This window comes from Scyliorhinus torazame, chromosome 4 (assembly GCF_047496885.1).
Source record: "Scyliorhinus torazame isolate Kashiwa2021f chromosome 4, sScyTor2.1, whole genome shotgun sequence".
Taxonomy (NCBI): domain Eukaryota; kingdom Metazoa; phylum Chordata; class Chondrichthyes; order Carcharhiniformes; family Scyliorhinidae; genus Scyliorhinus; species Scyliorhinus torazame.
The window spans coordinates 133,120,790-133,144,986 of record NC_092710.1 but is presented as its reverse complement, the minus strand read 5'-3'; the positions used below and the strand labels follow the sequence as shown (position 1 = coordinate 133,144,986).

The following is a 24,197-nucleotide window of genomic DNA, read 5'->3' as shown; positions in this document are numbered from 1 at the left end:
GCTGTTTTTTCTTGGTTTAGTACAACAAGCTGAATATAAATGACAAAATTATGGATTCCTCGTGAAAGCAGATTCATCCGCTAGCATCACTTTCTCTGCAAGGAATATCAATATGGTTTCCGCTTTCGAAAGATAAGAAAATCATCCAGTAGCCTGTAGATATTTAAAACCAAAGCTATTAATTAATATTGTCATTTACCCATGTTTTTCCCAATCAAAATACAACCAAAATGTACCTGCCTGCCATTTACAGAGATGAGAGGGAAAGGATGAGTGCCTCACAATAATACATACAAATTCTTTTTAATTCCTTGATGGAATGTGAATACCCCTGGCAAGGCCAGCATTTATTGCCCAGCCCTAACCTAGCATTAGTCTAATTGTGATTAATCAAACACTTATCAGTTTAAATATTTTGTTTCTCACCAGCATTCTATGCCAGTGTGCTAGAGGAGCAAGTTATAACTCTTAAGTTGTTGAGGAACTAATCTTAGCTGCAGCAATTTTGGAAACTTTCTGCCCAGTGCACTTTCTAACTGGAAGATCGGTTAATAATAAGAACTGTCCCTGGGCTACCGTCCCATGCTTCCAACCAGTGGGCCACTGATATATTGGGCTGGATTCTCCGGCCCCTCAGCCGCGTGTCTCTCGGCAACGCGCCATTCACTGGTGGCAGGACTGTCAATGGGATTTCCCATTGTAATCACCCCATGCTGTCTCGAAACCCGTTGGCGGGGTGAGCTGCTGGCGGGAAAATTGAATAGCAAGGACTGGAGAATTCCTTCTGCACTGTATGTTCTATGTTCTATGTCCTAGAGCAGGTTAGCTTCCCTATGGTTTTGACTGTATAGCCTGGGGGGGGGGGGGGGGGGAGGGGGGAGGGGGGGTTGATGATGGGGGACATTTCTTAAACCCTTGCTACATAACAACAGAATAACCATATGTGTTAATTTATTTTAACAATAGTACATGATCTTCTGACCCTAAAGAGGTGTAATCACAGATTGGCGTACCTTTGCGATGGTAATATCTTGTCCCAGCTTTGTTTGCTGCAGTGTTTAAGTCCTGCAGTCATGTGCCTTTAACCAAAATTGAAATATTCTCAGCCAAAGTAACCTGAGAACTCCAAACTATGACACAAAAGGCTTTTGTACAAACAGTCCTTGGACACTGGAGCCTTGTTTTGACTAGATCCTTTCCAATTCATCCGAAGCTCTTTGACATAGTTTGTTGTAAATATGTGAGACCATGGATACCATTTAGTGGTCGGGTGATATATTCACATACTCTAGAGTGGCTGATTTTCCAACCAAATATTTCTACTTTCAGTTTAAGGAACTTTTTTTTTGTTTAAGCCCCACTCACATTTTGCAGCATTTTTCATTGTTTCCATGTAACACTTTTTTACAAGCTAAATGTTGAATTTTCATCTTCTGTCGTGAATTAATGGAAAATTATAAAGCCAGGAGCCAGGATTCTCCGAGCCCGCAATGGTTCGGAGAATCGGAGATGACGCGAGACAGCCTCCGACACCGGTCCGATGGTGGGTCGCGATTCTCCGACATGGCACCGATCGGGGGCCAATGGAAGCGACCCCTGCGGCGATTCTCTGCGGTTGACAGCCGAGTTCCCGCCGGCATGGTTCTAACATGATTCCACCCTGGGAGCTCGGACCCGCGGCCATGGTGGCTGAACTGGTTGGGGGGGGGAGGGTTCAGACTCCGTGGGATCCTTCACGACGGCCAGGCCCGCGATCGGGGCCACTGATCGGCAGGTGCACGTGATCCGTGGGGGGCTTACCTTCTTCCGCGCCAGCCCGTTGTGTGGCTCTGCCACGTTGCACAGCGCCACGCGCATGCGGCCGCCGCGCGCATATGTGGACCCACGGCGAGCAGTGCAAGACCACGTACGGCAGCTGGAGCAGCACCGAGCACTCCAGCGCCCTGCTGGCCCCTGTGGGCAACAGAATCGCTGGGCCAAGAGGCCTGTTGACGCCGTCTTGAAACACTCCGGTGTTTATGCCGCCGTCAACACTTAGCCGCGTTTTCAGAGAATCCCGGCCAGGATTTCATAGAATTAAGATTAAAGAATGCATGACACTATTGCATAGTGTGTATACAAATGCTTGCTGTTAAATATTACCTGAATAGAACTTATTCAAATTTTAATTCATATACTTTATTCTAAATATGCATGTCATAATGTGTAATGAAAAGCTGCAGTCTCATGTGAATATACTATCAGTATTGCATCTAGTGAGCAGTTAAACCCCAAACATATCACACTAGAATAATGAGCTCAAATGTCAATCATAAAACAGCAACAAATTACAACTGAACAGATGGTGAATCTACCAGATAACACACAAAGTTTGAAAAAAATTATAATAAATAAAACTGAGAAGGAAAGCCGTCCATGCCGTGTCACTATCTTCCGAGTTTGGTATCCTAGCTTTCTCTCAAGGGGAGGTATTATGTATTTCCCAACAGAGATTCCCATTCCCAACAGTGATTATCCCCTAATTGACTCCAGGATTTTATTATTCACAGCATCCAGTTCACGTGGCCATCAAGGCACAAGTCACTGAAACACAGTTCCACTTTAGTCACAGACAATGTTTCTCCAGGTAGTTACTTCATACCTGTGGGGAACCCCCCACCCCTTCCCCCGCTGACACCAAAATATTTGATTTTTGTTTGCAACAGCATACATTGAACTTCACCTGCAGCAAAAGATACAAATGCTGCCACCTTCACCAGTAGACTCTACTGATACATGCAGCCATGGTAGGACGGCCATTACCTTCCCCTTTATACTGTCTCCTCATACCTGCTGTAAACTTTTGCAAAACCTTTACTCGTCCGACGCCGGAGAGGTGTAAGTGGACAAATGAAAATGACATAGAACTGGGTCCATAACAAGCTCAATAGCTTGTTAATTGGTTAGGCTGCATAATGACGTTGGATTGCAGCTTGTGCAATTTGAAAAGTCTCCATTTTTGTCAACAACGCTTAAAGTGGCATTAGTGAAGTGTATGAAAATGCAAAACATTCCGACATACATCAGGGAGAAAAGTAAAATTATTTTATGAATTCCCTTGCCCTGACAGACACATTCTGGTTCTAAGAAGATCAACTGTAAAAGGAGCACAGCATGTGAATGGAAACCAATGTAGACAGCATGGGGAAAATCTTGACGTTGCAAGATAGTGCAAATTAGTTGATGGAGTCAGCAGCCTATTTTAAATTTCTCCCATTTTTATTTTCCATTCATTTCAATGCAGACAAAATCAGGTGTGATGGGCTGCTGATTTGTTATCACCTGTTTTACACTATCGCACAAAGTGAAGAGCTACGCACACGAGTTCCACTGAATAAAACTGGGGTCAAACATTTAATTAGATGCCCGTGTTTTTATAGCATTGTATTACATCTGACTGTGATTGGAACATTCTTCCTTCTTTTTAATCCTCCTGCAGCATTTCCGTGTACAAGAGCAATCAATCTTCGAAAAAAGTGCGGTTGCAGCATTTCTTTGCTCCAGATAAATCCACAGTGGTGAGCCTGGGATACAAGTTACGGTGCCTGTATGCTGGACTTGTCAATGGAAATATTGCCATCTATACCAAGGCAGAAGGTGGGTCAATGTCATCTGTTTGTTATACACCGCTCCCGAGATTTACTTGCGACCATTTTCTTGAATCTTTTAATCTGGAAACGTAAGCTACTTTTTCCTGTTTCAGTTTTTGTCCTCGGTAACATGTTTCGTAAACATAGAAATGCAGCAGGACACAGAGTAGATCTTCCCCTTGATCTTCCCATAATTCACCTAGATTTATTTTTAAAAGTTAGTTGGATAATTAAGATTTGAATGTGGGTTGAAATGTATAGCCTTTTACTCAGCAGGCATAATCCATTTATATGAACTCTCGGGATTTCTTTATTATTAAATGTCTACATCTATACTGAATCAAGTAGACCCCGTGGTTGGTCCTCAGAAATAAAATAAACATATTCTTCCATGATTTTACACATACCTACACAAAGAATGTAATTTTTATTTAATAATAGTTGCTGATATTTCATGTACACAAAGTTGAAAATTTTGAGTGTCCACTTGTTTTAAAAGGTGCCGGAAACATTAGCTAAAATTAGATTTTATTTTATTTTTGATGAAAATTCCATATCTGTGATTCAGCCAGTCACAGAGCAATTTGGAAGTGAAGCTTTTGCTGAAGAAATACATGGATTGACCGGAAGGTTTTTTTAATGATTAAAGCAATTACAATAAATATTGCAACTTTATTCTGGTAATTTAATTAGATAGGTTACAAACCAGACAAAGTCTCCTTTGCTCTTACTATATTATTTTTAATGGAAAATTGGAATGCTGAGAGTGGTGGAGCCAGTATTCCCTCCAGTTAGGACCTAATTTCCGGAACAGTAGGCTGAGGAGATCATGCCATCACTTCCCCCAACCACCTTCCCCCAGTTACCCAGCAGATTGTGGAAACCACTTGGATTTTATTTCAGCAGCAAACCACAAAATAACAAACACCTGGAATTTTCACTGCTGCAGGCCCTGAGGCCTATGATTAAACACAGCTTCTTTCCCCCACGTGGAGTGAGCACTGATTCCCTGGTGGTGGTTCCACCCACTCGGCATCTATCAAATAGAGGAATCTGCAAATAGAGCTGAATTCAAATCAAGGCTTGTATAAAGCACAACACCCCAAGTTCACTTTGTACCATAGTATCATTGCATTGCACAGCACAGAAGAAGGCTATTTGGCCCATTGTTCCTGTACAGGTTCTTTTGAAAGAGCTATCCAATTCGTCCCAATCTCATGCTCTTTTCCCATCGTTCTATAAATGCTCCCTTTTTAGTATTTATCCAGTTCCCTTCTCCAGTTACTGTTATTGTTTCCAATACCCTTCCTGCACTGTATCCCAAATCACAACAATAGCTAGGGTCCATTTCTTCGCCAGCAATTTCAGAAAATCAGAAAAACTTAATGGCCTTCTCACACTTGAAGAAAGGAGGGTCCATATTAAACATGTACTCACAGATAAAGTTCCATGAAGCCAAAATATTTTCCTCATTCCTTGTTAACTCCTATGTTGGGTGCGATCCTATGGCCACATTGCACCGGAAAAGCAGCTTGCCCCGGTGCAGCATGGCCGTTGAAAGACCGGAGACCCCGCTCCTGTGATCTAACCGACTTGCCATGTCTCGCAAGATCCATTGTGAATTTGAGACTTTGTGATGTAAATCCCATCCACAAGGGCGGGATCACATTTTGGTAAATCTGCATATTAGAGTGAGGCAGTAAGCCTCACTTTATTGTGCAGATTCCCGAGGTACGTGAGGGATTCAACCCTTTTGCCTCAGAGACCTCGGAAGAGCGATGTTCCGCATTGGTCCCCACACACGGGGACCAGACGGAACGGCACTCGTGGGAGTCTCCCAGGGAATCGGAGGCCCCCAGACGCATGCCCTTTGTGCAGGGTGGTGCCCAGGTGACTCTCCCAGAGTGCGTCCGGTCTTGGGGGAGAGGTCAGGGATTGTTTCAGGGGCCTCGGAGATCGAGGCGCCATGTAAACCCCCCCCACCCCCCCCCCCCCACCCTCCCTGCCTCCACTTTTTCTTGTTAATCCTAACCCCTCCCCCCGCTGACTTAACTGTCCTGGAAGAAGTCAATGTATGCGCCCATTGTCTTTTGCTTGAAAGAGTGGGTGGTTGATGGGGGAAGGGTTTTAATATTTCACTTTGTAATGTATGGCCTCTTGATTCTTTGTACTGGTCTGAAGATTGGCAGCTGAAGCTTGACCCTTGACCTTTCAGTATTTCGCATTGCACTTCTATACCTCCCTTTGCCTCTTCCTACTCATACCGCTAAATGTTCTGCTGCTCAAGGGTGAAACTGCTTAATAATACCAATTAGTCATAAATTATGGCAATTTTGTGCTAAGACTACTAATTACTGAAGACCACGTTAAGACTGTCTAAACTAATGTTCCTTCCTGCGTTCATGGTGAGCAAACTTGTGGTCCCATTAGCAGCAATTGAACCAGTTAATATTAGTTGAAGGAATTTTCTGTTCAGCCAAGTGTCGTTACCATTATTCAAACATGTGGTTCAAAGTCCCAACCTTTTAATGGGCTTCTATGTCGCAGTTACTGGTCTCGGTCAGGTGTCAGCGAGTGTTTTGAACAGCTGCCAGAACAGAGTTACACTATTGGCTGCGCGTTAGTTTCTTCTCCAGTGACAAAGAGCTATTGTACTTGCTAGCTAGTCGGTTGTATTAACATTAGGGGAGAACAGGCAGGAAGCATTTCTTAACACTAACATTTAAAATCGAATATGTTTCCAGGCAAGGTGTTGGGCTATCTGTGAAATTTGGCTTTACATCAGGCTGGAGTTATCTCTGGATGCACTCTTACATTTCTTCTTTTTTTTAAAATAAATGTATTTATTAGTTTTCACATTTTTTATGTTCACATTTCAATCTGTATGTTACATTACAAGTGTCATAACCATGCATAATGTCAAACAAAACAACAAGGAGGAATTAAATTACAAAAGAGAGATGGACCAAAGAGCGAGGGAAACAAAACACAAACAAACAAGGATTACTATACATATTTACAGCTACATGTCTTGCCCCCCTCCTGTGGCTGTGGGTCCCATTTAGCCGACCTGCCTCAGTTGCCCTGCCTCGTGTTGGCCCTTGCATGTATTTCCTCACGTATTACTCCCAAAATGTTACCCTACTGAAACCTCAACCACCTGTCCAGGCTCATTCCCCAATACCAGATCCAGTACTGCCCCTTCCCTAGTTGGACTATCTACATATTGCATCAAGAAGGCTTCCTGGATACATCTTACAAACTCTGCCCCACCCAAACCCCAAGCACGAAGTGAGTCCCAGTCAATATAGGGGAAATTAAATTCCCCTACCACAACAACCCTGTTACTCTTTCCCAAGGTGGAAGGGTCAGTCACCAGGGGGCATAGGTTTAAGGTCCATGGAGCAAAGTTTAGAGGAGATGTGTGAGGCAGATATTTTACGCAGAGGGCGGTGAGTGCCTGGAACGCGTTGCCAGGGGAGGTTGTGGAAGCAGATATGTTAACGGTATTCAAAAGGCATCTTGACAAACACATGGATAGGATGGGAATAGAGGGATATGACACAAGGAAGTGCTGAGGGTTTGGGCAAATGTTGGCATCATGACCGGTACAGGCTTGGAGGGCCGAAGGGCCTGTTCCTGTGCTGTATTATTCTTTGTTCTTTGTATTGCTGCTCCCTCCAGTTGTCCATTTGCCCTTGGACCTGTCCCCTCTGCAACACCCCTTGTGTCCATAGTTTTTTTTTATGTGCTTCTGCCCCCGCTTCCACTCCCCTCCCGTTCTGCCCCCCCTTCCGTTTCCTTTGCGATCTGTGGCTCGGCTGTGCCCCCCCCCCCACCTTTTCCCTTCTTCCCCCCCCCCCCCCCCCCCCCCCCAATTTGATTTTCACCAGTTGGAGAAATTCCAACAGGTCGGGCAGTCTGCAGGACTGCGGGGACTTGTGGGCAACTGTTAGGGGAGGCATGCTCCCCGATGGACAAGACGAGGGAAACATGGGAGGAAAAACGAGGCATAGAAATAGGGTGGGGATTCTGGAGGAAAGTACTGAACAGGGCAAACTCCACCTGCACATGCGCAGGACTAAGCCTAACACAGCTAAAGGTGGTACACAGATCACTCCTAACCAGAACTCTTCCATTTCTTGCCTTCAGTGCTTTCGAGAGTCAGATTGTTAACCTGAATCCCGCATCCTATTTCCAACTTTGCCAAATCTCATTGGAGTACAGAAGCAGTGGTATCTTGTTTAAGGAAGATAGTTGATGTATATCTATCCCTAGTTTGGTCCGATAATTTTACTCTTTTAAACTACTGATCAGTGGGCATCTGGGAGAAGAGGTTTGGCGCAGAATTCCCTCAACGTTTGTACTTCTCATACCTGTTTATTCTACTCATTGTTGCTTGAAAGAAATTTCTTCACAAACTATAGGCGGGATTCTCCCATTCCGGCGTGATGGCCTGACTCCGGCGTAAAAAACGGTGCGAACCATTCCAGCGTCGGACCGGCCGGAAGTTGTGGAATTCTCCGCACTTCCAGGGGCTAGGCAGCGGCGGAGGGGTTGGCGCCGTGCCAGCCGGCGCCAAAGGGACTGCGCGAGTTAGCGCATGCGCAGAACCACCGGCGTGGTTTAGCGCATGCGCAGACCAGCCGGCGTATTCTGCCGCATGCGCAGGGGTGTGTCTTCTCCACACCGGAGCCCTACAGGGGCCGACGCGGTCAGAAGGAGTGGGTGGGCCCCGATTGTGGGCCAGGCCACCGTGGGCCCCCCCTCCCCCACCCCCCCGGGGGTCGGATCCCCCGTGCCCCCCCGAGGACTGCTGCCAAAGGCCCCCGACCGGTGTGGCATGATCCCCGCCCGAAAACAGGCGCCGGAGAATACGGAAGCCAGCGGCGGGACGGGATTGTCCGACCCGGCGGGGGTTCGGAGAATCCCGCCCCATCTGTTCCAGATTTCGTTGGGTGGCAACTTGAAAACATTACAGAATTTAACTCAATCTGAGAACATGAATAAGTGTGCAATTTTTTCTGCAGGACGTGACAACGTTTCATTCTACACGTTCTGAAATCAACCATGGCAGAAGCCCAATCAAACATTTGATAAATTAGATTGAAGCATCACATCCAAAATAATAGCAAACTACGTTCTGACACTGCAGCTGTTTGTTTTATGAGTGCACTTGATTGTTTCCAGAGAACAATTGGCGAGGAACATTCAACAACGCAAGCAATGGTTTAAATATACTGTCGTCGCTTTAGTTATTTACTGTTTTAAAGTGCTTCAAAAGTCAACTTTACAGCCCTGGACTGGAAGTCTTCTAACCATCTTTAGATCTGCAACATTTGATGGTTAATAGCAGCACCTGTAACTCGCCCTAGTTCTGTGGAAGGCAGAGTGTGCTATAGAACATAGAACAATACAGCGCAGTACAGGCCCTTCGGCCCACGATGTTGCACCGAAACAAAAGCCATCTAACCTACACTATGCCATTATCATCCATATGTTTATCCAATAAACTTTTAAATGCCCTCAATGTTGGCGAGTTCACTACTGTAGCAGGTAGGGCATTCCACGGCCTCACTACTCTTTGCGTAAAGAACCTACCTCTGACCTCTGTCCTATATCTATTACCCCTCAGTTTAAAGTTATGTCCCCTCGTGCCAGCCATTTCCATCCGCGGGAGAAGGCTCTCACTGTCCACCCTATCCAACCCCCTGATCATTTTGTATGCCTCTATTAAGTCTCCTCTTAACCTTCTTCTCTCCAACGAAAACAACCTCAAGTCCATCAGCCTTTCCTCATAAGATTTTCCCTCCATACCAGGCAACATCCTGGTAAATCTCCTCTGCACCCGCTCCAAAGCCTCCATGTCCTTCCTATAATGCGGTGACCAGAACTGTACGCAATACTCCAAATGCGGCCGTACCAGAGTTCTGTACAGCTGCAACATGACCTCCCGACTCAATCCCTCTATCAATAAAGGCCAACACTCCATAGGCCTTCTTCACAACCCTATCAACCTGGGTGGCAACTTTCAGGGATCTATGTACATGGACACCTAGATCCCTCTGCTCATCCACACTTTCAAGAACTTTACCATTAGCCAAATATTCCGCATTCCTGTTATTCCTTCCAAAGTGAATCACCTCACACTTCTCTACATTAAACTCCATTTGCCACCTCTCAGCCCAGCTCTGCAGCTTATCTATATCCCTCTGTAACCTGCTACATCCTTCCACACTATCGACAACACCACCGACTTTAGTATCGTCTGCAAATTTACTCACCCACCCTTCTGCGCCTTCCTCTAGGTCATTGATAAAAATGACAAACAGCAACGGCCCCAGAACAGATCCTTGTGGTACTCCACTTGTGACTGAACTCCATTCTGAACATTTCCCATCAACCACCACGCTCTGTCTTCTTTCAGCTAGCCAATTTCTGATCCACATCTCTAAATCACCCTCAATCCCCAGCCTCCGTATTTTCTGCAATAGCCTACCGTGGGTAACCTTATCAAACGCTTTGCTGAAATCCATATACACCACATCAACTGCTCTACCCTCGTCTACCTGTTCAGTCACCTTCTCAAAGAACTCAATAAGGTTTGTGAGGCATGACCTACCCTTCACAAAGCCATGCTGACTATCCCTGATCATATTATTCCTATCTAGATGATTATAAAACTTGTCTCTTATACTCCCCTCCAAGACTTTACCCACTACAGACGTGAGGCTCACCGGTCTATAGTTGCCGTGGTTGTCTCTGCTCCCCTTTTTGAACAAAGGGACCACATTTGCTATCCTCCAGTCCTCTGGCACTATTCCTGTAGCCAATGATGACATAAAAATCAAAGCCAAAGGTCCAGCAATCTCTTCCCTGGCCTCCCAGAGAATCCTAGGATAAATCCCATCAGGTCCCGGGGACTTATCTATTTTCAGCCTGTCCAGAATTGCCAACACCTCTTCCCTACGTACCTCAATGCCATCTAATCTATTAGCCTGGGGCTCAGCATTCTCCTCCACAACATTATCTTTTTCCTGAGCGAATACTGACGAAAGATATTCATTTAGTATCTCGCCTATCTCTTCAGACTCCACACACAACTTCCCATCCCTGTCCTTGACTGGTCCTACTCTTTCCCTAGTCATTCGCTTATTCCTGACATACCTATAGAAAGCTTTTGGGTTTTCCTTGATCCTTCCTGCCAAATACTTCTCATGTCCCCTCCTTGCTCGTCTTAGCTCTCTCTTTAGATCCTTCCTCGCTACCTTGTAGCTATCCATCGCCCCAACTGAAACTTCACACCTCATCTTCACATAGGCCTCCTTCTTCCTCTTAACAAGAGATTCCACTTCTTTGGTAAACCACGGTTCCCTCGCTCGGCGCCTTCCTCCCTGCCTGACCGGTACATACTTATCAAGAACATGCAGTAGCTGATCCTTGAACAAGCTCCACTTATCCAGTGTGCCCAACACTTGCAGCCTACGTCTCCACCTTATCCCCCCCAAGTCACGTCTAATGGCATCATAATTGCCCTTCCCCCAGCTATAACTCTTGCCCTGCGGTGTATACTTATCCCTTTCCATCATTTACGTAAACGTCACCGAATTGTGGTCACTGTCCCCAAAGTGCTCTCCTACCTCCAAATCCAACAGCTGGCCTGGTTCATTACCCAAAACCAAATCCAACGTGACCTCGCCTCTTGTTGGCCTGTCAACAAACTGTGTGAGGAAACCCTCCTGCACACACTGTACAAAAAACGACCCATCTAATGTACTCGAACTATATCTTTTCCAGTCAATATTTGGAAAGTTAAAGTCTCCCATAATAACTACCCTGTTATTTTCGCTCTTATCCAGGATCATCCTCGCCATCCTTTCCTCGACATCCCTAGAACTATTTGGAGGCCTATAAAAGACTCCCAACAGTGTGACCTCTCCTTTCATGTTTCTAACCTCAGCCCATACTACCTCGGAAGATGAGTCCCCATCTAGCATCCTCTCAGCCACCGTAATACTGCTCTTGACTAGCAGCGCCACACCTCCCCCTCTTTTGCCTCCTTCTCTGAGCTTACTAAAACACCTAAACCCCGGAACCTGCAACATCCATTCCTGTCCCTGCTCTATCCATGTCTCCGAAATGGCAACAACATCGAAGTCCCAGGTACCAACCCATGCTGCCAGTTCCCCTACCTTATTTCGTATACTCCTGGCATTGAAGTAGACACACGTCAAACCACCTACCTGAACACTGGCCCCCTCCTGCGACGTCAAATCTGAGCTCCTGACCTCTATACTCTCATTCTCCCTTACCCTAAAACTACAATCCAGGTTCCCATGCCCCTGCTGCATTAGTTTAAACCCCCCCAAAGAGCACTAACAAATCTCCCCCCCAGGATATTTGTGCCCCTCAGGTTCAGATGTAGACCATCCTGTCTGTACAGGTCCCACCTTCCCCAGAAAGAGCCCCAGTTGTCCAGAAATCTGAATCCCTCCCGCCTGCACCATCCCTGTAGCCACGTGTTTAATTGCTCTCTTTCCCTATTCCTCATCTCACTATCACGTGGCACGGGCAACAGCCCAGAGATAACAACTCTGTTTGTTCTAGTTCTGAGCTTCCATCCTAGCTCCCTGAAAGCCTGCCTGACATCCTTATCCCCTTTCCTACCTATGTCGTTAGTGCCAATGTGGACCACGACTTGGGGCTGCTCCCCCTCCCCCTTAAGGACCCGGAAAACACGATCCGAGACATCACGTACCCTTGCACCTGGGAGGCAACATACCAAACGTGAGTCTCTCACGCTCCCACAAAATCTCCTATCTGTGCCCCTGACTATCGAGTCCCCAATTACTAATGCTCTGCTCCTCTCCCCCCTTCCCTTCTGAGCAACAGGGACATACTCCGTGCCAGAGGCCCGTACCCCATGGCTTACCCCTGGTAAGTTCCCCCCCCCCCCCCCCCCCCGAAAAGTATCCAAAGCGGTATACTTGTTTCTCAGGGGAACGACCGCAGGGGATCCTTGCACTGACTGCTTCTTCCCAGTCCCTCTTACAGTTACCCATCTATCTCCAATCTTTGGTGTAACTAATTCCCTGAAGCTGCTATCTATGACCCCCTCTGCCTCCCGAATGATCCGAAGTTCTTCCAACTCCAGCTCCAGTTCCCTAACTCGGTCTTGGAGGAGCTGGAGATGGCAGCACTTCCTGCAGGTAAAATCAGCAGGGACACTAACGGCATCCCTCACCTCAAACATCCTGCAGGAGGAACATTGCACTCCCTTCCCTGCCATCCCTCTAACTTTCTACCAAGATCTGGCTAACAACTAAATTAAATGTTTTTTTTAATTAAAAAAAAATAATAATAATAAAATATGGTACTTACCTCACACCAATGGGTTTTATTATTAGGTTAGAGGAGGAGGGCGGGTGGGAGACACTACACGTGTAGTATCTCGGGTTTCCTCTCCACCAGAATTTATTGGTGAGGGTCTTCCCAGAAGTCCGCGGGTCGACTTCCTGTTCCCGCCTTAAACACTAAACATTTTTTTAAAACAGCAAAGAGGGACCGAAAATATGTGTGTGGCGTGTGTAGAAACCGTGTGTGTTGGGTGTTTTGAAGAAGAGTTTTTTAAATTACTGACAATTACGGGCATTGCTGGCAAGGCGAGCATTTATTGTCCATCCCTAATTGCCCTTGAACTGAGTGGCTTTCTGGGCCATTTCAGAGGACAGTTAAGAGTCAACCACATTACCGTGAATCTGGAATCACTTGTAGGCCGGACCAGGTAAGGATGGCAGATTTAGTCCCAAGGACCTGGCTGTTGTGCCATAAGATGTTTGATGATCTCAAATAAGTCATAAAGTTCATGGAATTTTTTTAATTCATTCATGGGATGTGGAGACCGCTGTCTGGGCCAGCATTTATTGCCCATCCCTGAGGGCATTTCAGAACCAACCACATTGCTGTGGGTCTGGAATCACATATAGGCCAGACCAGGTAAGGATGACAGATTTCCTTCCCTAAAGTGCAGTGAACCAGAAGGGTTTTTACGACAAACGACAATGATTTCATGGTCATCATTTGACTTTTAATGCCAGATTTTTATTGAATTCAAATTCCACCAACTGCCCTGGTGGGATTCAAACCCAGGTCCCCAGAGTTCTCTGGATTGCTAGTCTAGTGATAATACCACTATGGTACTGCCTCCCCTGAATGCTTCTTCAATGCCAGATCCAATCAACTACACTACTAGCCTTGGCCGCTGCTAATTCATCATACCACCAATAATCTCGATCAATCAGATTTCATACCTTGCATTCATATGCTTTACCTCACCCTCGCACACTTAGCATGGCTGCAAACTCACACTCACATTTCACAGGCTGCACCCACTGCCTGCATGACAGCACCTGAAATAGATGGCATTGTACTTACTTCCCTCTTGCACAGTAAGAAGTCTTACAACACCAGGTTAAAGTCCAACAGGTTTGTTTCAAACACTAGCTTTCGGAGCACTGCTCCTTCCTCAGGTGAATGAAGAGGTAGGTTCCAGAAACATATATATTGACAAAGTCAAAGGTGCAAGACAATGCTTTGAATGTGAGCATTTACAGGTAATTAAGTCTTTACAGATCCAGAGATAGGGGTAACCCCAGGTTAAAGAGGTGTGAATTGTCTCAAGCCAGGACAGTTAGTAGGATTTTGCAAGCCCAGGCCAGATGGTGGGGGATGAATGTAATGCGACATGAATCTCGATATCATGGTTCCCTCTTGCAGAATAGGGTGGTGCACAATCATAAGCAGCAGAAACTAACTTGAGGGGAGAGGTGCACCTGTATGTTGTAAGCACTATGGAGGAGATGGCGCTGGGCCGTATAGGAATGGTCATTGCTGATGCTCCGACCACTCGTTGGGCTAAAGCTGCTGAAGATGAGGTTATCCTCATATTTTAATCCTACTTCTCATTTCATGCACCTCTCTGATCTCTCATTCTCTTCTGACCTACAAGCTGCTAATTGTGTCAGCATGAACTTATTATTTTCTCCTCTCCCCTCACCAAACAACTCTGGCAGCCTTTGCTTGGATTCTACCTCCAATCTTTTGCCAAATAAGTGGGTGTGAAAATGGACAATTCCAAACACTGAGGCTAATATCTCACTCTTGATGTTGGGAGTAGTTGGGATTTTGAAACAAATGCAGTGGATTTGCCCTTCTGTAAATGCATGCTTCTGAGCCTTTTTGGAATGCATCCTGTTTGAGAGTGGTCACTCCTCCTGAGACGCTTCTGACAATGATCTCTTTGGTGCCTCAAAGAAATGTTGATGGTCTTTGTGCTACAGAAAGTTCACCACCTTTTTCAATAATTCCCATAAAGCTGACACTATTTGCGCAAAATTAGAAATGTAAGGAGTGAAAAGGTAGAAGATTCCCCCCTTATGGTTTAAAGATACTTATTGATAAGATATTGTAAGATATTGGCATTAAATGGATATCCTCTAGTTTGCTCGGATAGGGTGGATACCAGCACTCAGAAAAATGGACCCTGAGAAATGAATTTGCTGTAAATTGATGTTAAACACCAGCCCTTCTTTTTGTGCTGCTTGCATTAACAGATGTAAATTCCGTTCAGGCTCCTGTTTTGTCCTACCCACGATGGCAAAATCATCTGCAATTCATTTGCATCCTGGTATTTTACAGGTAATGTAAACCATATGAGCCTGAAAGAGATTCTGGCAACAGATGGCCCAAAAGGAAGTCATTAGAAGCAATAAGATAGGAACATATGAGTTGGGAGTAGGCTATTCAATAATATCGTCGCTGATCTGACTATAACTTCCTGCTGACCCCTGATAATCACTCATCCTCTGGTTTATCAAGAATCTATCTAGCTCTGCCATGAAAACATTCAATAATTCCTCTTCTACTGCCTTTTGAGGACGTGAGTTCCAAAAACTCACTAGCCTCTGAGAGAAAGGTTTTCTTCTCATCTCTATCTCAAATGGGCAGCCCCTTATTTTATATAATCTCCAACTGGGGTACGAAATACAGTCAGCTCCTGGGTCTTCGCTAGATATAGCGAACTTGGGGCGGGATTCTCCAAACCCCCCCCCCGCCGGATTGGAGAATCGCCAGGGGGCGGCGTGAATCCCGCCGGCTTCCATATTCTCCGATGCCGGAGATTTGGCGGGGGCGGGAATCACGCCGCGCCGGTCGGCGGCCGCAAGCAGCGCCCCCCCCCCCGCCCGGCGATTCTCCGGCCTGCAAGGGGCCGAGTGGACGCCCGTTTTCGGCCAGTCACGCCGGCATATGTGACACCGTGGGGGCACACTATTGTTCTGCGTCAGCCGCTGTGGTCCTCTGTGATGGCTGACGCGGAGATGACCCCCCCCCCCTCACATGTGCTCACGCGCATCCGCCAACTCGCGCCGGCCGGCGGAGGCCCTTCAGCGCCGGTTGGCATGACGCCAAGCCCCTTGCCCGCCGGCCGGCGAGGCTCAAACCACTCCGGGGCCGGCCTAGCCCCTGAAGATGCGGAGGATTCCGCACCTTTGGGGCGGCCCGACGCCGGAGTGGTTCACGCCACTCCTCGGCACCGGGACCCCTCGCCCCGCCGGGTAGGGGAAAATCCCGTTAGTTCCCACAAATTTCGGATTGAGCTCTCCCAAAGTTGGGACTTAATTTGGATAACATTTTAGAGCTTTATTCAAAAGATTCGGATTAAGGCAGACTCGTAGTGACCCATCCGTCTTCATGACACACATGATTGAGCTACGCCAATCCATGCGCTCTTGTACTTTTCAATTCATTCCATTTGGAGGGTAGACATAGCTAGAGTGCTCTTTGTCAAGGTCAGTGCAGGCTCAATGGGCCGAATGGCCTCCTTCTGCACTGTCCGGATTCTCTGGATTCTGTGCCAAAAGCTCTGCAGTTGCTGGGCCTTTGGTTTCGACTACATAGAACATCTATAAAACACTGGATGATTGGTTGTATTTACATTCCAGCATGATAGATCCTATACATGGAATTATCAAGCCATTAAGTACGAAAAGCTTTGCAGTAATGTATTTTGCCAAGGCGTCTTCTGTGGGTACATGGTGTGCAAAACTTCTCAGAGACAGTACTTTGGCAAGTGCCCTGTGTCTATTTTTGCTAGTAACGAATGTTTTCTGACTTTTGGAGAACAGATTATCTAAATCATGGCAAATACCTCTGACAATATAATGGCATCTATGTGTTCTGCAACATGGACGGTGTGATATGTGTGTTCACTGCCTTGCAGCATCATGAACATCATCATCATTGACTGTGTTGAAGCCACCACGTGTATGCTTTTCCCAAGGGATCAGTATGCTCATTCTTGCTGCCTATTTACGGTCTGCTTCAGCCTTTGTGCAACTTTTGTAGCTCCTTCAGCTTTTGCCCTTTGGTATTTCCACTACCCGTGACCTTTTTTGCCACATGCCTCGTGATGCGACCATCAATTCACACGAGACAGAGAGTTGAAGTGAACAGTGGCTTTAATCAACCAGAACAGTGCCTGCCTTCGACTGCTCTGCACTGAGAGCTGCCTACAGGGCAGCTGCTCTATATACCTCTCCTCAAGGGGCGGAGCCAGGGGCAAAGCCCACAAGGGCACCAACATGATACAAGCGGTGTAATACAATACAGTGCTCCATAAGTCGAGCCCACATGGGCAACAACATAGTACAATGTAATACCGTGGTGAATGGTTGCCATAATACGTTCACCACATTCACCTCCTGTTAAAAAATTGAAGTCCGGCGGGGGTGAAGGGCTCACAGGTTGAGTCTGTCAGCGCCCTGATCGTGTGCTGCAATCGCCTGAGCTCTGGTTTCACAGCGGGCACGGGCGTCAAACTCGTCGGTGCGGGCATGGGTGTTGAACTCGTCGATGCGGGCACAGGTGTGGACTCCGGGAGCGTGTCTCCTGGAGCTTCATCCCTGTAGGTCGGCGATGGGGGGAGGGGGTATAGGAGGGGGTCTGGAGGCCATGTAGGGGCAGGAGCGCTGTTCGGTGTAGGTTTGGGGGGGGGTAGGTGATGGTAGGGGATCCTGCGGGTGCCAAATTCCGGAGGGAGACCGTATCTTGTCGGAAATCGGGGTGCACTACGTATGCATACTGGGGGTTGGCGTAAAGGAGCTGGACCCTCTCGCCCAGGGGGTCGGACTTATGGCTCCTCACGTGTTTCCGGAGTAGTACGGGCCTCGGTGTCTTCAGCCAGGACGGAAGCGAGACCCTGGAGGTGGATTTCCTAGGGAAAACAAATAGGCGTTCATGGCTGTGCAGAGATGTGACCTAATGGAGTGGAGCGCAGAGGGGAGGACCTCCTACCAGTGGGAAGCTGGGAGATTCCTAGACCGTAGGGCCAGGAGGACGGCCTTCCATACCGTTGCATTCTCCCTCTCCACCTGTCCGTTTCCCCAGGGGTTGTAACTGGTAGTCCTGCTCGAGGTGATGCCCTTACCGAGCAGGTACTGACGCAGTTCATCGCTCATAAACGAGGAGCCCCTGTGGACGTAAGTGGGGAAACCGAACAAGGTGAAGATACTATATAGAGCCTTAATGACAGTGGCCGCGGTCATGTCGGGGCAAGGGATTGCAATTGGGAAGCGGGAGTACTCGTCAACGACGTTGAGGAAATACCTGTTGCAGTTGGTTGAGGGGAGGGGCCCTTTCAAGTCGATACTGAGGCGCTCGAAGGGCCAGAATGCCTTCACCAGGTGGGCCTTATCCGGTCGATAGACGTGCAGCTTACACTCCACGCAGATTTGGCAGTCCCTGGTCATAGCCCTGACCTCCTCGGTAGAGTAGGGCAGGTTGCGGGCTTTGATGTAGTGGATAAGCTGGGAGACCCCCGGGCGGCAGAGGTCAATGTGGATGGCTCGGAGTCGGTCATCTTGCGTGCTGGCACATGTGCCGCGGGACAGGGCATCTGGGGGCTCGTTGAGCTTCCCAGGACGATACACTATATCATAATTATAGGTGGAGAGTTCGATCCTCCACCTCAAGATTTTAGCGTTCTTGATCTTGCCCCGCTGTGTATTGTCGAACATGAAGGCTACCGACCGTTGGTCGGTGACGAGGGTAAACCTCCTACCAGCGAGGTAGTGCCTCCAGTGCCGTACAGCTTCCACGATGGCTTGAGCTTCTTTTTCGACTGAGGAGTGTCGAATTTCGGAGGTGTTGAGGGTACGGGAGAAAAATGCTACTGGCCTGCCTGCCTGGTTAAGGGTGGCGGCGAGGGCAACCTATGACGCGTCGTTCTCCACCTGGAAGGGGACGGACTCGTCCACCACGCGCATCGCGGCTTTGGCAATATCTGCCTGATGCGGCTGAAGGCCTGGCGGGCCTCAGCCGTCAGTGGGAAGATGGTGGCTTTGATCACTGGGCGGGCTTTGTCCACATAGTTGGGGACCCACTGGGCATAATAGGAAAAGAATCCGAGGCACCTTTTCAGGGTCTTAGGGCAGTGGGGAAGGGGGAGTTGCAGGAGGGGGCGCATAAGGTCGGGGTCAGGCCCTAGAACTCCTTTTTCCACGACATGGCCGAGGATGGCTAGTCTGGTTGTGCGGAAAACACATTTCTCCTTGTTATAAGTGAGGTTGAGGGCTTGGGCGGTTTGGAGAAACTTCTGAAGATTGGCGTCATGGACCTGCTGGTCGTGGCCACAGATGGTGACGTTGTCCAAGTACGGAAATGTGGCCCGCAGCCCGTACTGATCCACCATTCGGTCCATCATTCTTTGGAAGACCGAGACCCCATTGGTGACGCCGAAGGGGACCCGGAGGAAGTGGAAGAGGTGGCCATCTGCCTCAAAGGCCTTGTAGTGGCAGTCCTCCGGGCGGATTGGGAGCTTGTGGTATGCGGACTTCAGATCCACCGTGGAGAACACCCTGTAGTGTGCAATCTGATTCACTATGTCCGCTATCCGGGGGAGGGGGTACGCATCGAGGTACGTATACCGGTTTATGGTTTGGCTGTAATCTACAACCATCCGGTTCTTTTCCCCGGTCCTGCGACCACCACCTGGGCTCTCCAGGGGCTGTTACTGGCCTCGATGATACCTTCCCGCAAGAGCTGCTGGACCTCGAACTTGATAAAAGTCCTGTCCTTGGTACTGTACCGCCTGCTCCTGGTGGCGACGGGTTTACAGTCGGCGGTGAGATTTGCGAATAGCGGGGAGGGTTGAGCTTCAGGGTCGCAAGGCTACAAACGGTGAGGGAGAGTAGGGGCCCGCAGGCTCCTGAGGTTGCACTGGAAGTCCAGTTCCAACAGAAGAGGAGCGCAGAGACCGGGAAGTACAAACAGTTTAAAGTTAGCGTATTCGACGCCCTGTATCGCGAGGTTCGCGACGGTGTACCCCAAGATCTGCACTGAGTGCGATCCGGAAGCGAGGGGTGATTGTTTGGAATGCGGGGGAGATTTGAACGAAGCTCTCCGTGCTCCCAGAGTTAAACAGGCAGGGCGTTACGTGCCCATTGACCCAGACGGTCATCATGGAGTTCCTGAGGTGCTTTGGGTGTGACTGGTCAAGGGTGACCGCGCCGAGGTGCGGGTAGCTGGCGTGGTGGGGTGGTCCCAAGATGGCTGCCCCCATCGGTCGCACGTGTCGGGTGGCGTTGAAGATTGCGGCCAAGATGGCGGCTCCCGTCGGTCGCACGTGTCGGGCGGCGGTGAAGATTGCGGCCAAGATGGCGGACCCCATGAGTCACACGTGTTGTGTAGAGTCGAAGATGGCTGCCCCCACGGACAACACGAGGCGGGTGACGCGTCCGAAGGGGGCAGAGCCGGCAAGCACGCAGCCACGCTGCGGGGTCTGTGAGTCTGAGAATCGGGCCGGTGATTTGGAGGACTTGGACCTGGCCAGGCAAGCTTTGGCAAAGTGTCCTTTCTTGCCGCAGTCGCTACAGTTGTCATTCCGATCCGGGCAACGCTGCCTGGGGTGCTGGCTCTGGCCGCAAAGGTAGCATGGCAGCCCCCTGGGATGGGCGGGCAGCCGCACAGCACAGGCCTGGGGTACTCTCTGGTCGGGTGTCCACGAGGGGGTCGCGTGGTCGGAGGGGAAAGCGTTGAGGCTCTGAAACGCTACTTCTAGGAAGCTGGCTAGTTTTACCGTCACTTCTAGGTCCAGGGCGACCTTCTCGAGCAGGCGCTGTCTGATGTAGTTGGACCAGACTCCAGCCACGTAGGCGTCCCGGACGTCGAGTTCCATGTGTTGGGAGGCCGTGACGGCCTTGTAGTTGCAGCTTCGCTGTGGGTACTCCTCCAGCGATTCCCCGGGGCGTTGGCAGCAAGTGGTGAGGAGATGCCGTGCGAACACTTCGTTCACCGGCCTCACGTATTGGCGCTTCAGCATCGCGAGCGTGTCTGCGTATGTGGTCGCTTCCTCGAGTTGCACGGAGATTCGATGGCTCAGCTTCCGTTCGTCGGTGACGGAGGGCCAGGAGGAGGCGGCGAGGTAGGCCTCGAAACATCGGAGTCAGTGTGAAAAAATGTATTTGGTTTCCGCGGCCTGTGGGTCGAGTTCCAGTCGGTCAGGTTTGAGGGCTGCTTCCATCGCGATGCTGTAGTTGATTAAATTGATGCGACGATCAATTCACATGAGACAGAGAGTTAAAGTGAACAGTGGCTTTAATCAACTAGAACAGTGCCTGCCTGCGACTGCTGTGCACTGAGAGCCACCTACAGGGCAGCTGCTCTATATACCTCCCCTCAAGGGGGCAGAGCCCAACATGATACAAGTGGTGTAATACAGTACACTGGTCCATAGGTGGAGCCCACATGGGCAACAGCATAGTACAATGCAATACAGTGGTGAATGGTTACCTTAATACTTTCACCACACCTTGCAGAAATTATGGAATGCTGAGACGTTGTTTGGGGCATGTAGAATTCCATAGCTTCCACATAACTGCCCGTGTTTAGCTATTCTTGTCATTGTGTTGACTGGTGGGTTGCACAGAAGGTCTATAGGATATGGGTCTGTAATAACCACCTCAAATTTTTGTCTGTCTTTGAGCAACTATATGACATCCACTGCACTTTGCATCAGAAGTGTGCGCTGAAGACATTTTGGAACATTAAGGGTCCTCCTAAAGCCCCCCAAAACAGGTGCTACTGAGCCCAACTTCACCTCTCTACATTAGACGTATGTATATATCTAATGCAGAGGCCTAGATTGCTGATTAGAGGCAGGTTCTGTCTGAGGAAGGAGGATAGGATGCAGGGGGCTGTTTTGAAGTATTTAAACCTGGAAGGTCTGATATCCTGAATGTCTTGCAGGGTGTAACTGCAGTGCTCCTTAAAGTGTGTGTGTGGGGTGGTAGGGGGCGTAAGATGGTGGGTGCCAAGTCTGAATGTGATGGCAAGGGAAAACATAATAATAATAATACATTTTGGGGTTGGGTGGGGGGTCCTTGGATGGTTTATGGGATTAGCTTGAAGGATCTGGAGGAAACACTTGGCCCACGAACAGTGCTGTAAGGGCATTTATCTCATGAATTCAGCCCCTCCCCTCTCTTTAAGCTGATGAGTTTCCCAAGGCCTGCTTCTTTAAGTTAAAATAGAGTGACTGATAAAATGAAGGAATGCAGCCTCATTAGAAACATGTAAATGACACAACCTGATTCAATCTGCCTGCAGTAAAACTGGAATGGGCAGCTTCTAGACACGTTCAGTTCCTGTTTATTATTTTTCTTCTCAACGATTGACACGAACCAACCCAACCATTTTTGGGAGTTAGCATACAGCTGAGGGACACACACAATCACCCACACACACAGAAGGGCAGGCAGATTGAAGCAGGTTGGAGTGTTGGAGTGTGTATGTTGGGCCTTTCATAGGCTTTCATAGGGGTTGGTTAGCTGTGTTGGCTGGACAGCTGCTTTGGGATGAAGAGCGACGCCAACAGCGCGGGTTCAATTTTCGGACCAGCTGAGGTTATCCATCCCAACCTTGCCCCTCGCCTGAGGTGTGATGATCCTCAGGTTAAATCACCACCAGTCAGCTCCCTCTCTTTCTCTCAAAAAGGGGATGAGCAGGCTGTGGCTCTCTGGTACTTTGTTGACCTTCATTTCTTTCAGGCTCTGTTGCTGATTTTCTCCTTGGTTCAATTGCTCTCTTTTATTACCTTTGCTCTCGAGTCGCCAGGTATCTTTATGATACCGTCACGAGGTTCAAGTCCGAGTAATGATCAATAACCCAAGAGACCGATTAGTAAGATTTAAATCAAAGCACATTTATTATACACAGTAATCGCTACTCATGCACAAATTCTACGTCGAAGCTACTGCTACAACTAACAGGCCTATACTTAACTTCGGACTGGCTCACCAGGTCAGGGGAACAAATGGCCTTTCGTTTGGGTTCTGAGTCTGCGGGATTCGAAGTTGGTACGGATTGGTAGCTAGGAGCGCCTATCTCGTAGCGAGCGTTGAATTAAGACTTACGTCAGTCGACGATCACTGCACCGGTCACGGTCAATGTTGGTTCGTGTTGCTGGGTGACCCGGCAGGAACAAGAGAGAGCGATTTGAACTTGGGGCTCAACTCTTATAGTCCCCAGGGGCTTTCCGCCTTTCGGGGTGGACCATTTCCTGGTTCCAAGTGATTGGACTTTGTCCCAATTGCTTGGTTCGATTTTCTCCAATACTGGAGCGGTTCCCTGATCGATGGGCAGTCTTGAGGTGCTCGTTCACCTCCTTTGTGTTGGCTCCTGCTTGCGCCGAGGAGTCTGGTTTTGCTTTGTGTGTCCAAAATGTTACTTATTGTTCCCGGGGATTGCTCATCAGTATGCAGATGGCTGCTACTTTGTTATGCTGATGGCCGCTGGTATCGATGTTGTCTGGCCTTTGCAGAGGTAAATACACAGCAAACCTGCAGCTGCTGGTTTCTGTCTTGTTGGCTGACTTTCCCATCAGCCTTTGCCGTTCGCCAGTTTAAATCGGGAGTTGGCCAATTTAGGTGGCTACACTCCGTCCTTGTGATCCTAACGCGAAGCATGAAGGATCACATAACTATGTTGCTTTCCATTCCCTGACCTGGGGGTCACTTCTTTCATGGCCTCTACACTTACCATAACTATGCAAAAAAATGTTTTAACTGACAATTCTAAGGGGCGCTATGTCAAACAGGGACATGCATTACAAAACAATAAAATGGGAACCTCTAACTGTTCTTAATACACTCACTTAAACATTTCATTACTCTAACTTCCTCAACCATACAAACAAAATCATAGCAGTTTATACACATTTTTCCTGGCTTGGCCCTTAGTGCCAATTACTCCCTTTATAATTGGTCACTATGTGTGACTCCATCATTTTTTTTTTTTTCAAAACCGAATTTTAGGACAAGACACACTTTCAAATAATGAACCAGTGCGAGCCACCTCGCAGACTGTGCCATTTACCAGCCAAATGTTTCAGGATGTAAATAGCATGTGGTTGGCAACCTAAGGGTTACCTGAAACAAAACAAAACTTGTTGAACTGAAATTTCCAAAATGAGGTGCGTATGGGCCGCGACGGGTAAGAGTTGGATGGAGTCCC

At 48.2% G+C, this 24,197-nt stretch overlaps 1 protein-coding gene across 5 annotated transcripts in view; it reads left to right on the top strand.

The window, feature by feature from the left end:
* The window catches only part of arhgef10 (Rho guanine nucleotide exchange factor (GEF) 10), a 445,239-nt gene that overhangs the window by 308,522 nt on the left and 112,520 nt on the right, over positions 1-24,197 (top strand). For all 5 annotated transcript variants that reach the window (XM_072498626.1, XM_072498623.1, XM_072498625.1 and 2 more), the window contains one exon: positions 3,479-3,636. In XM_072498626.1, coding sequence (XP_072354727.1) covers positions 3,479-3,636 — 158 coding nt within the window. The remainder of the gene's footprint in view (positions 1-3,478; positions 3,637-24,197) is intronic.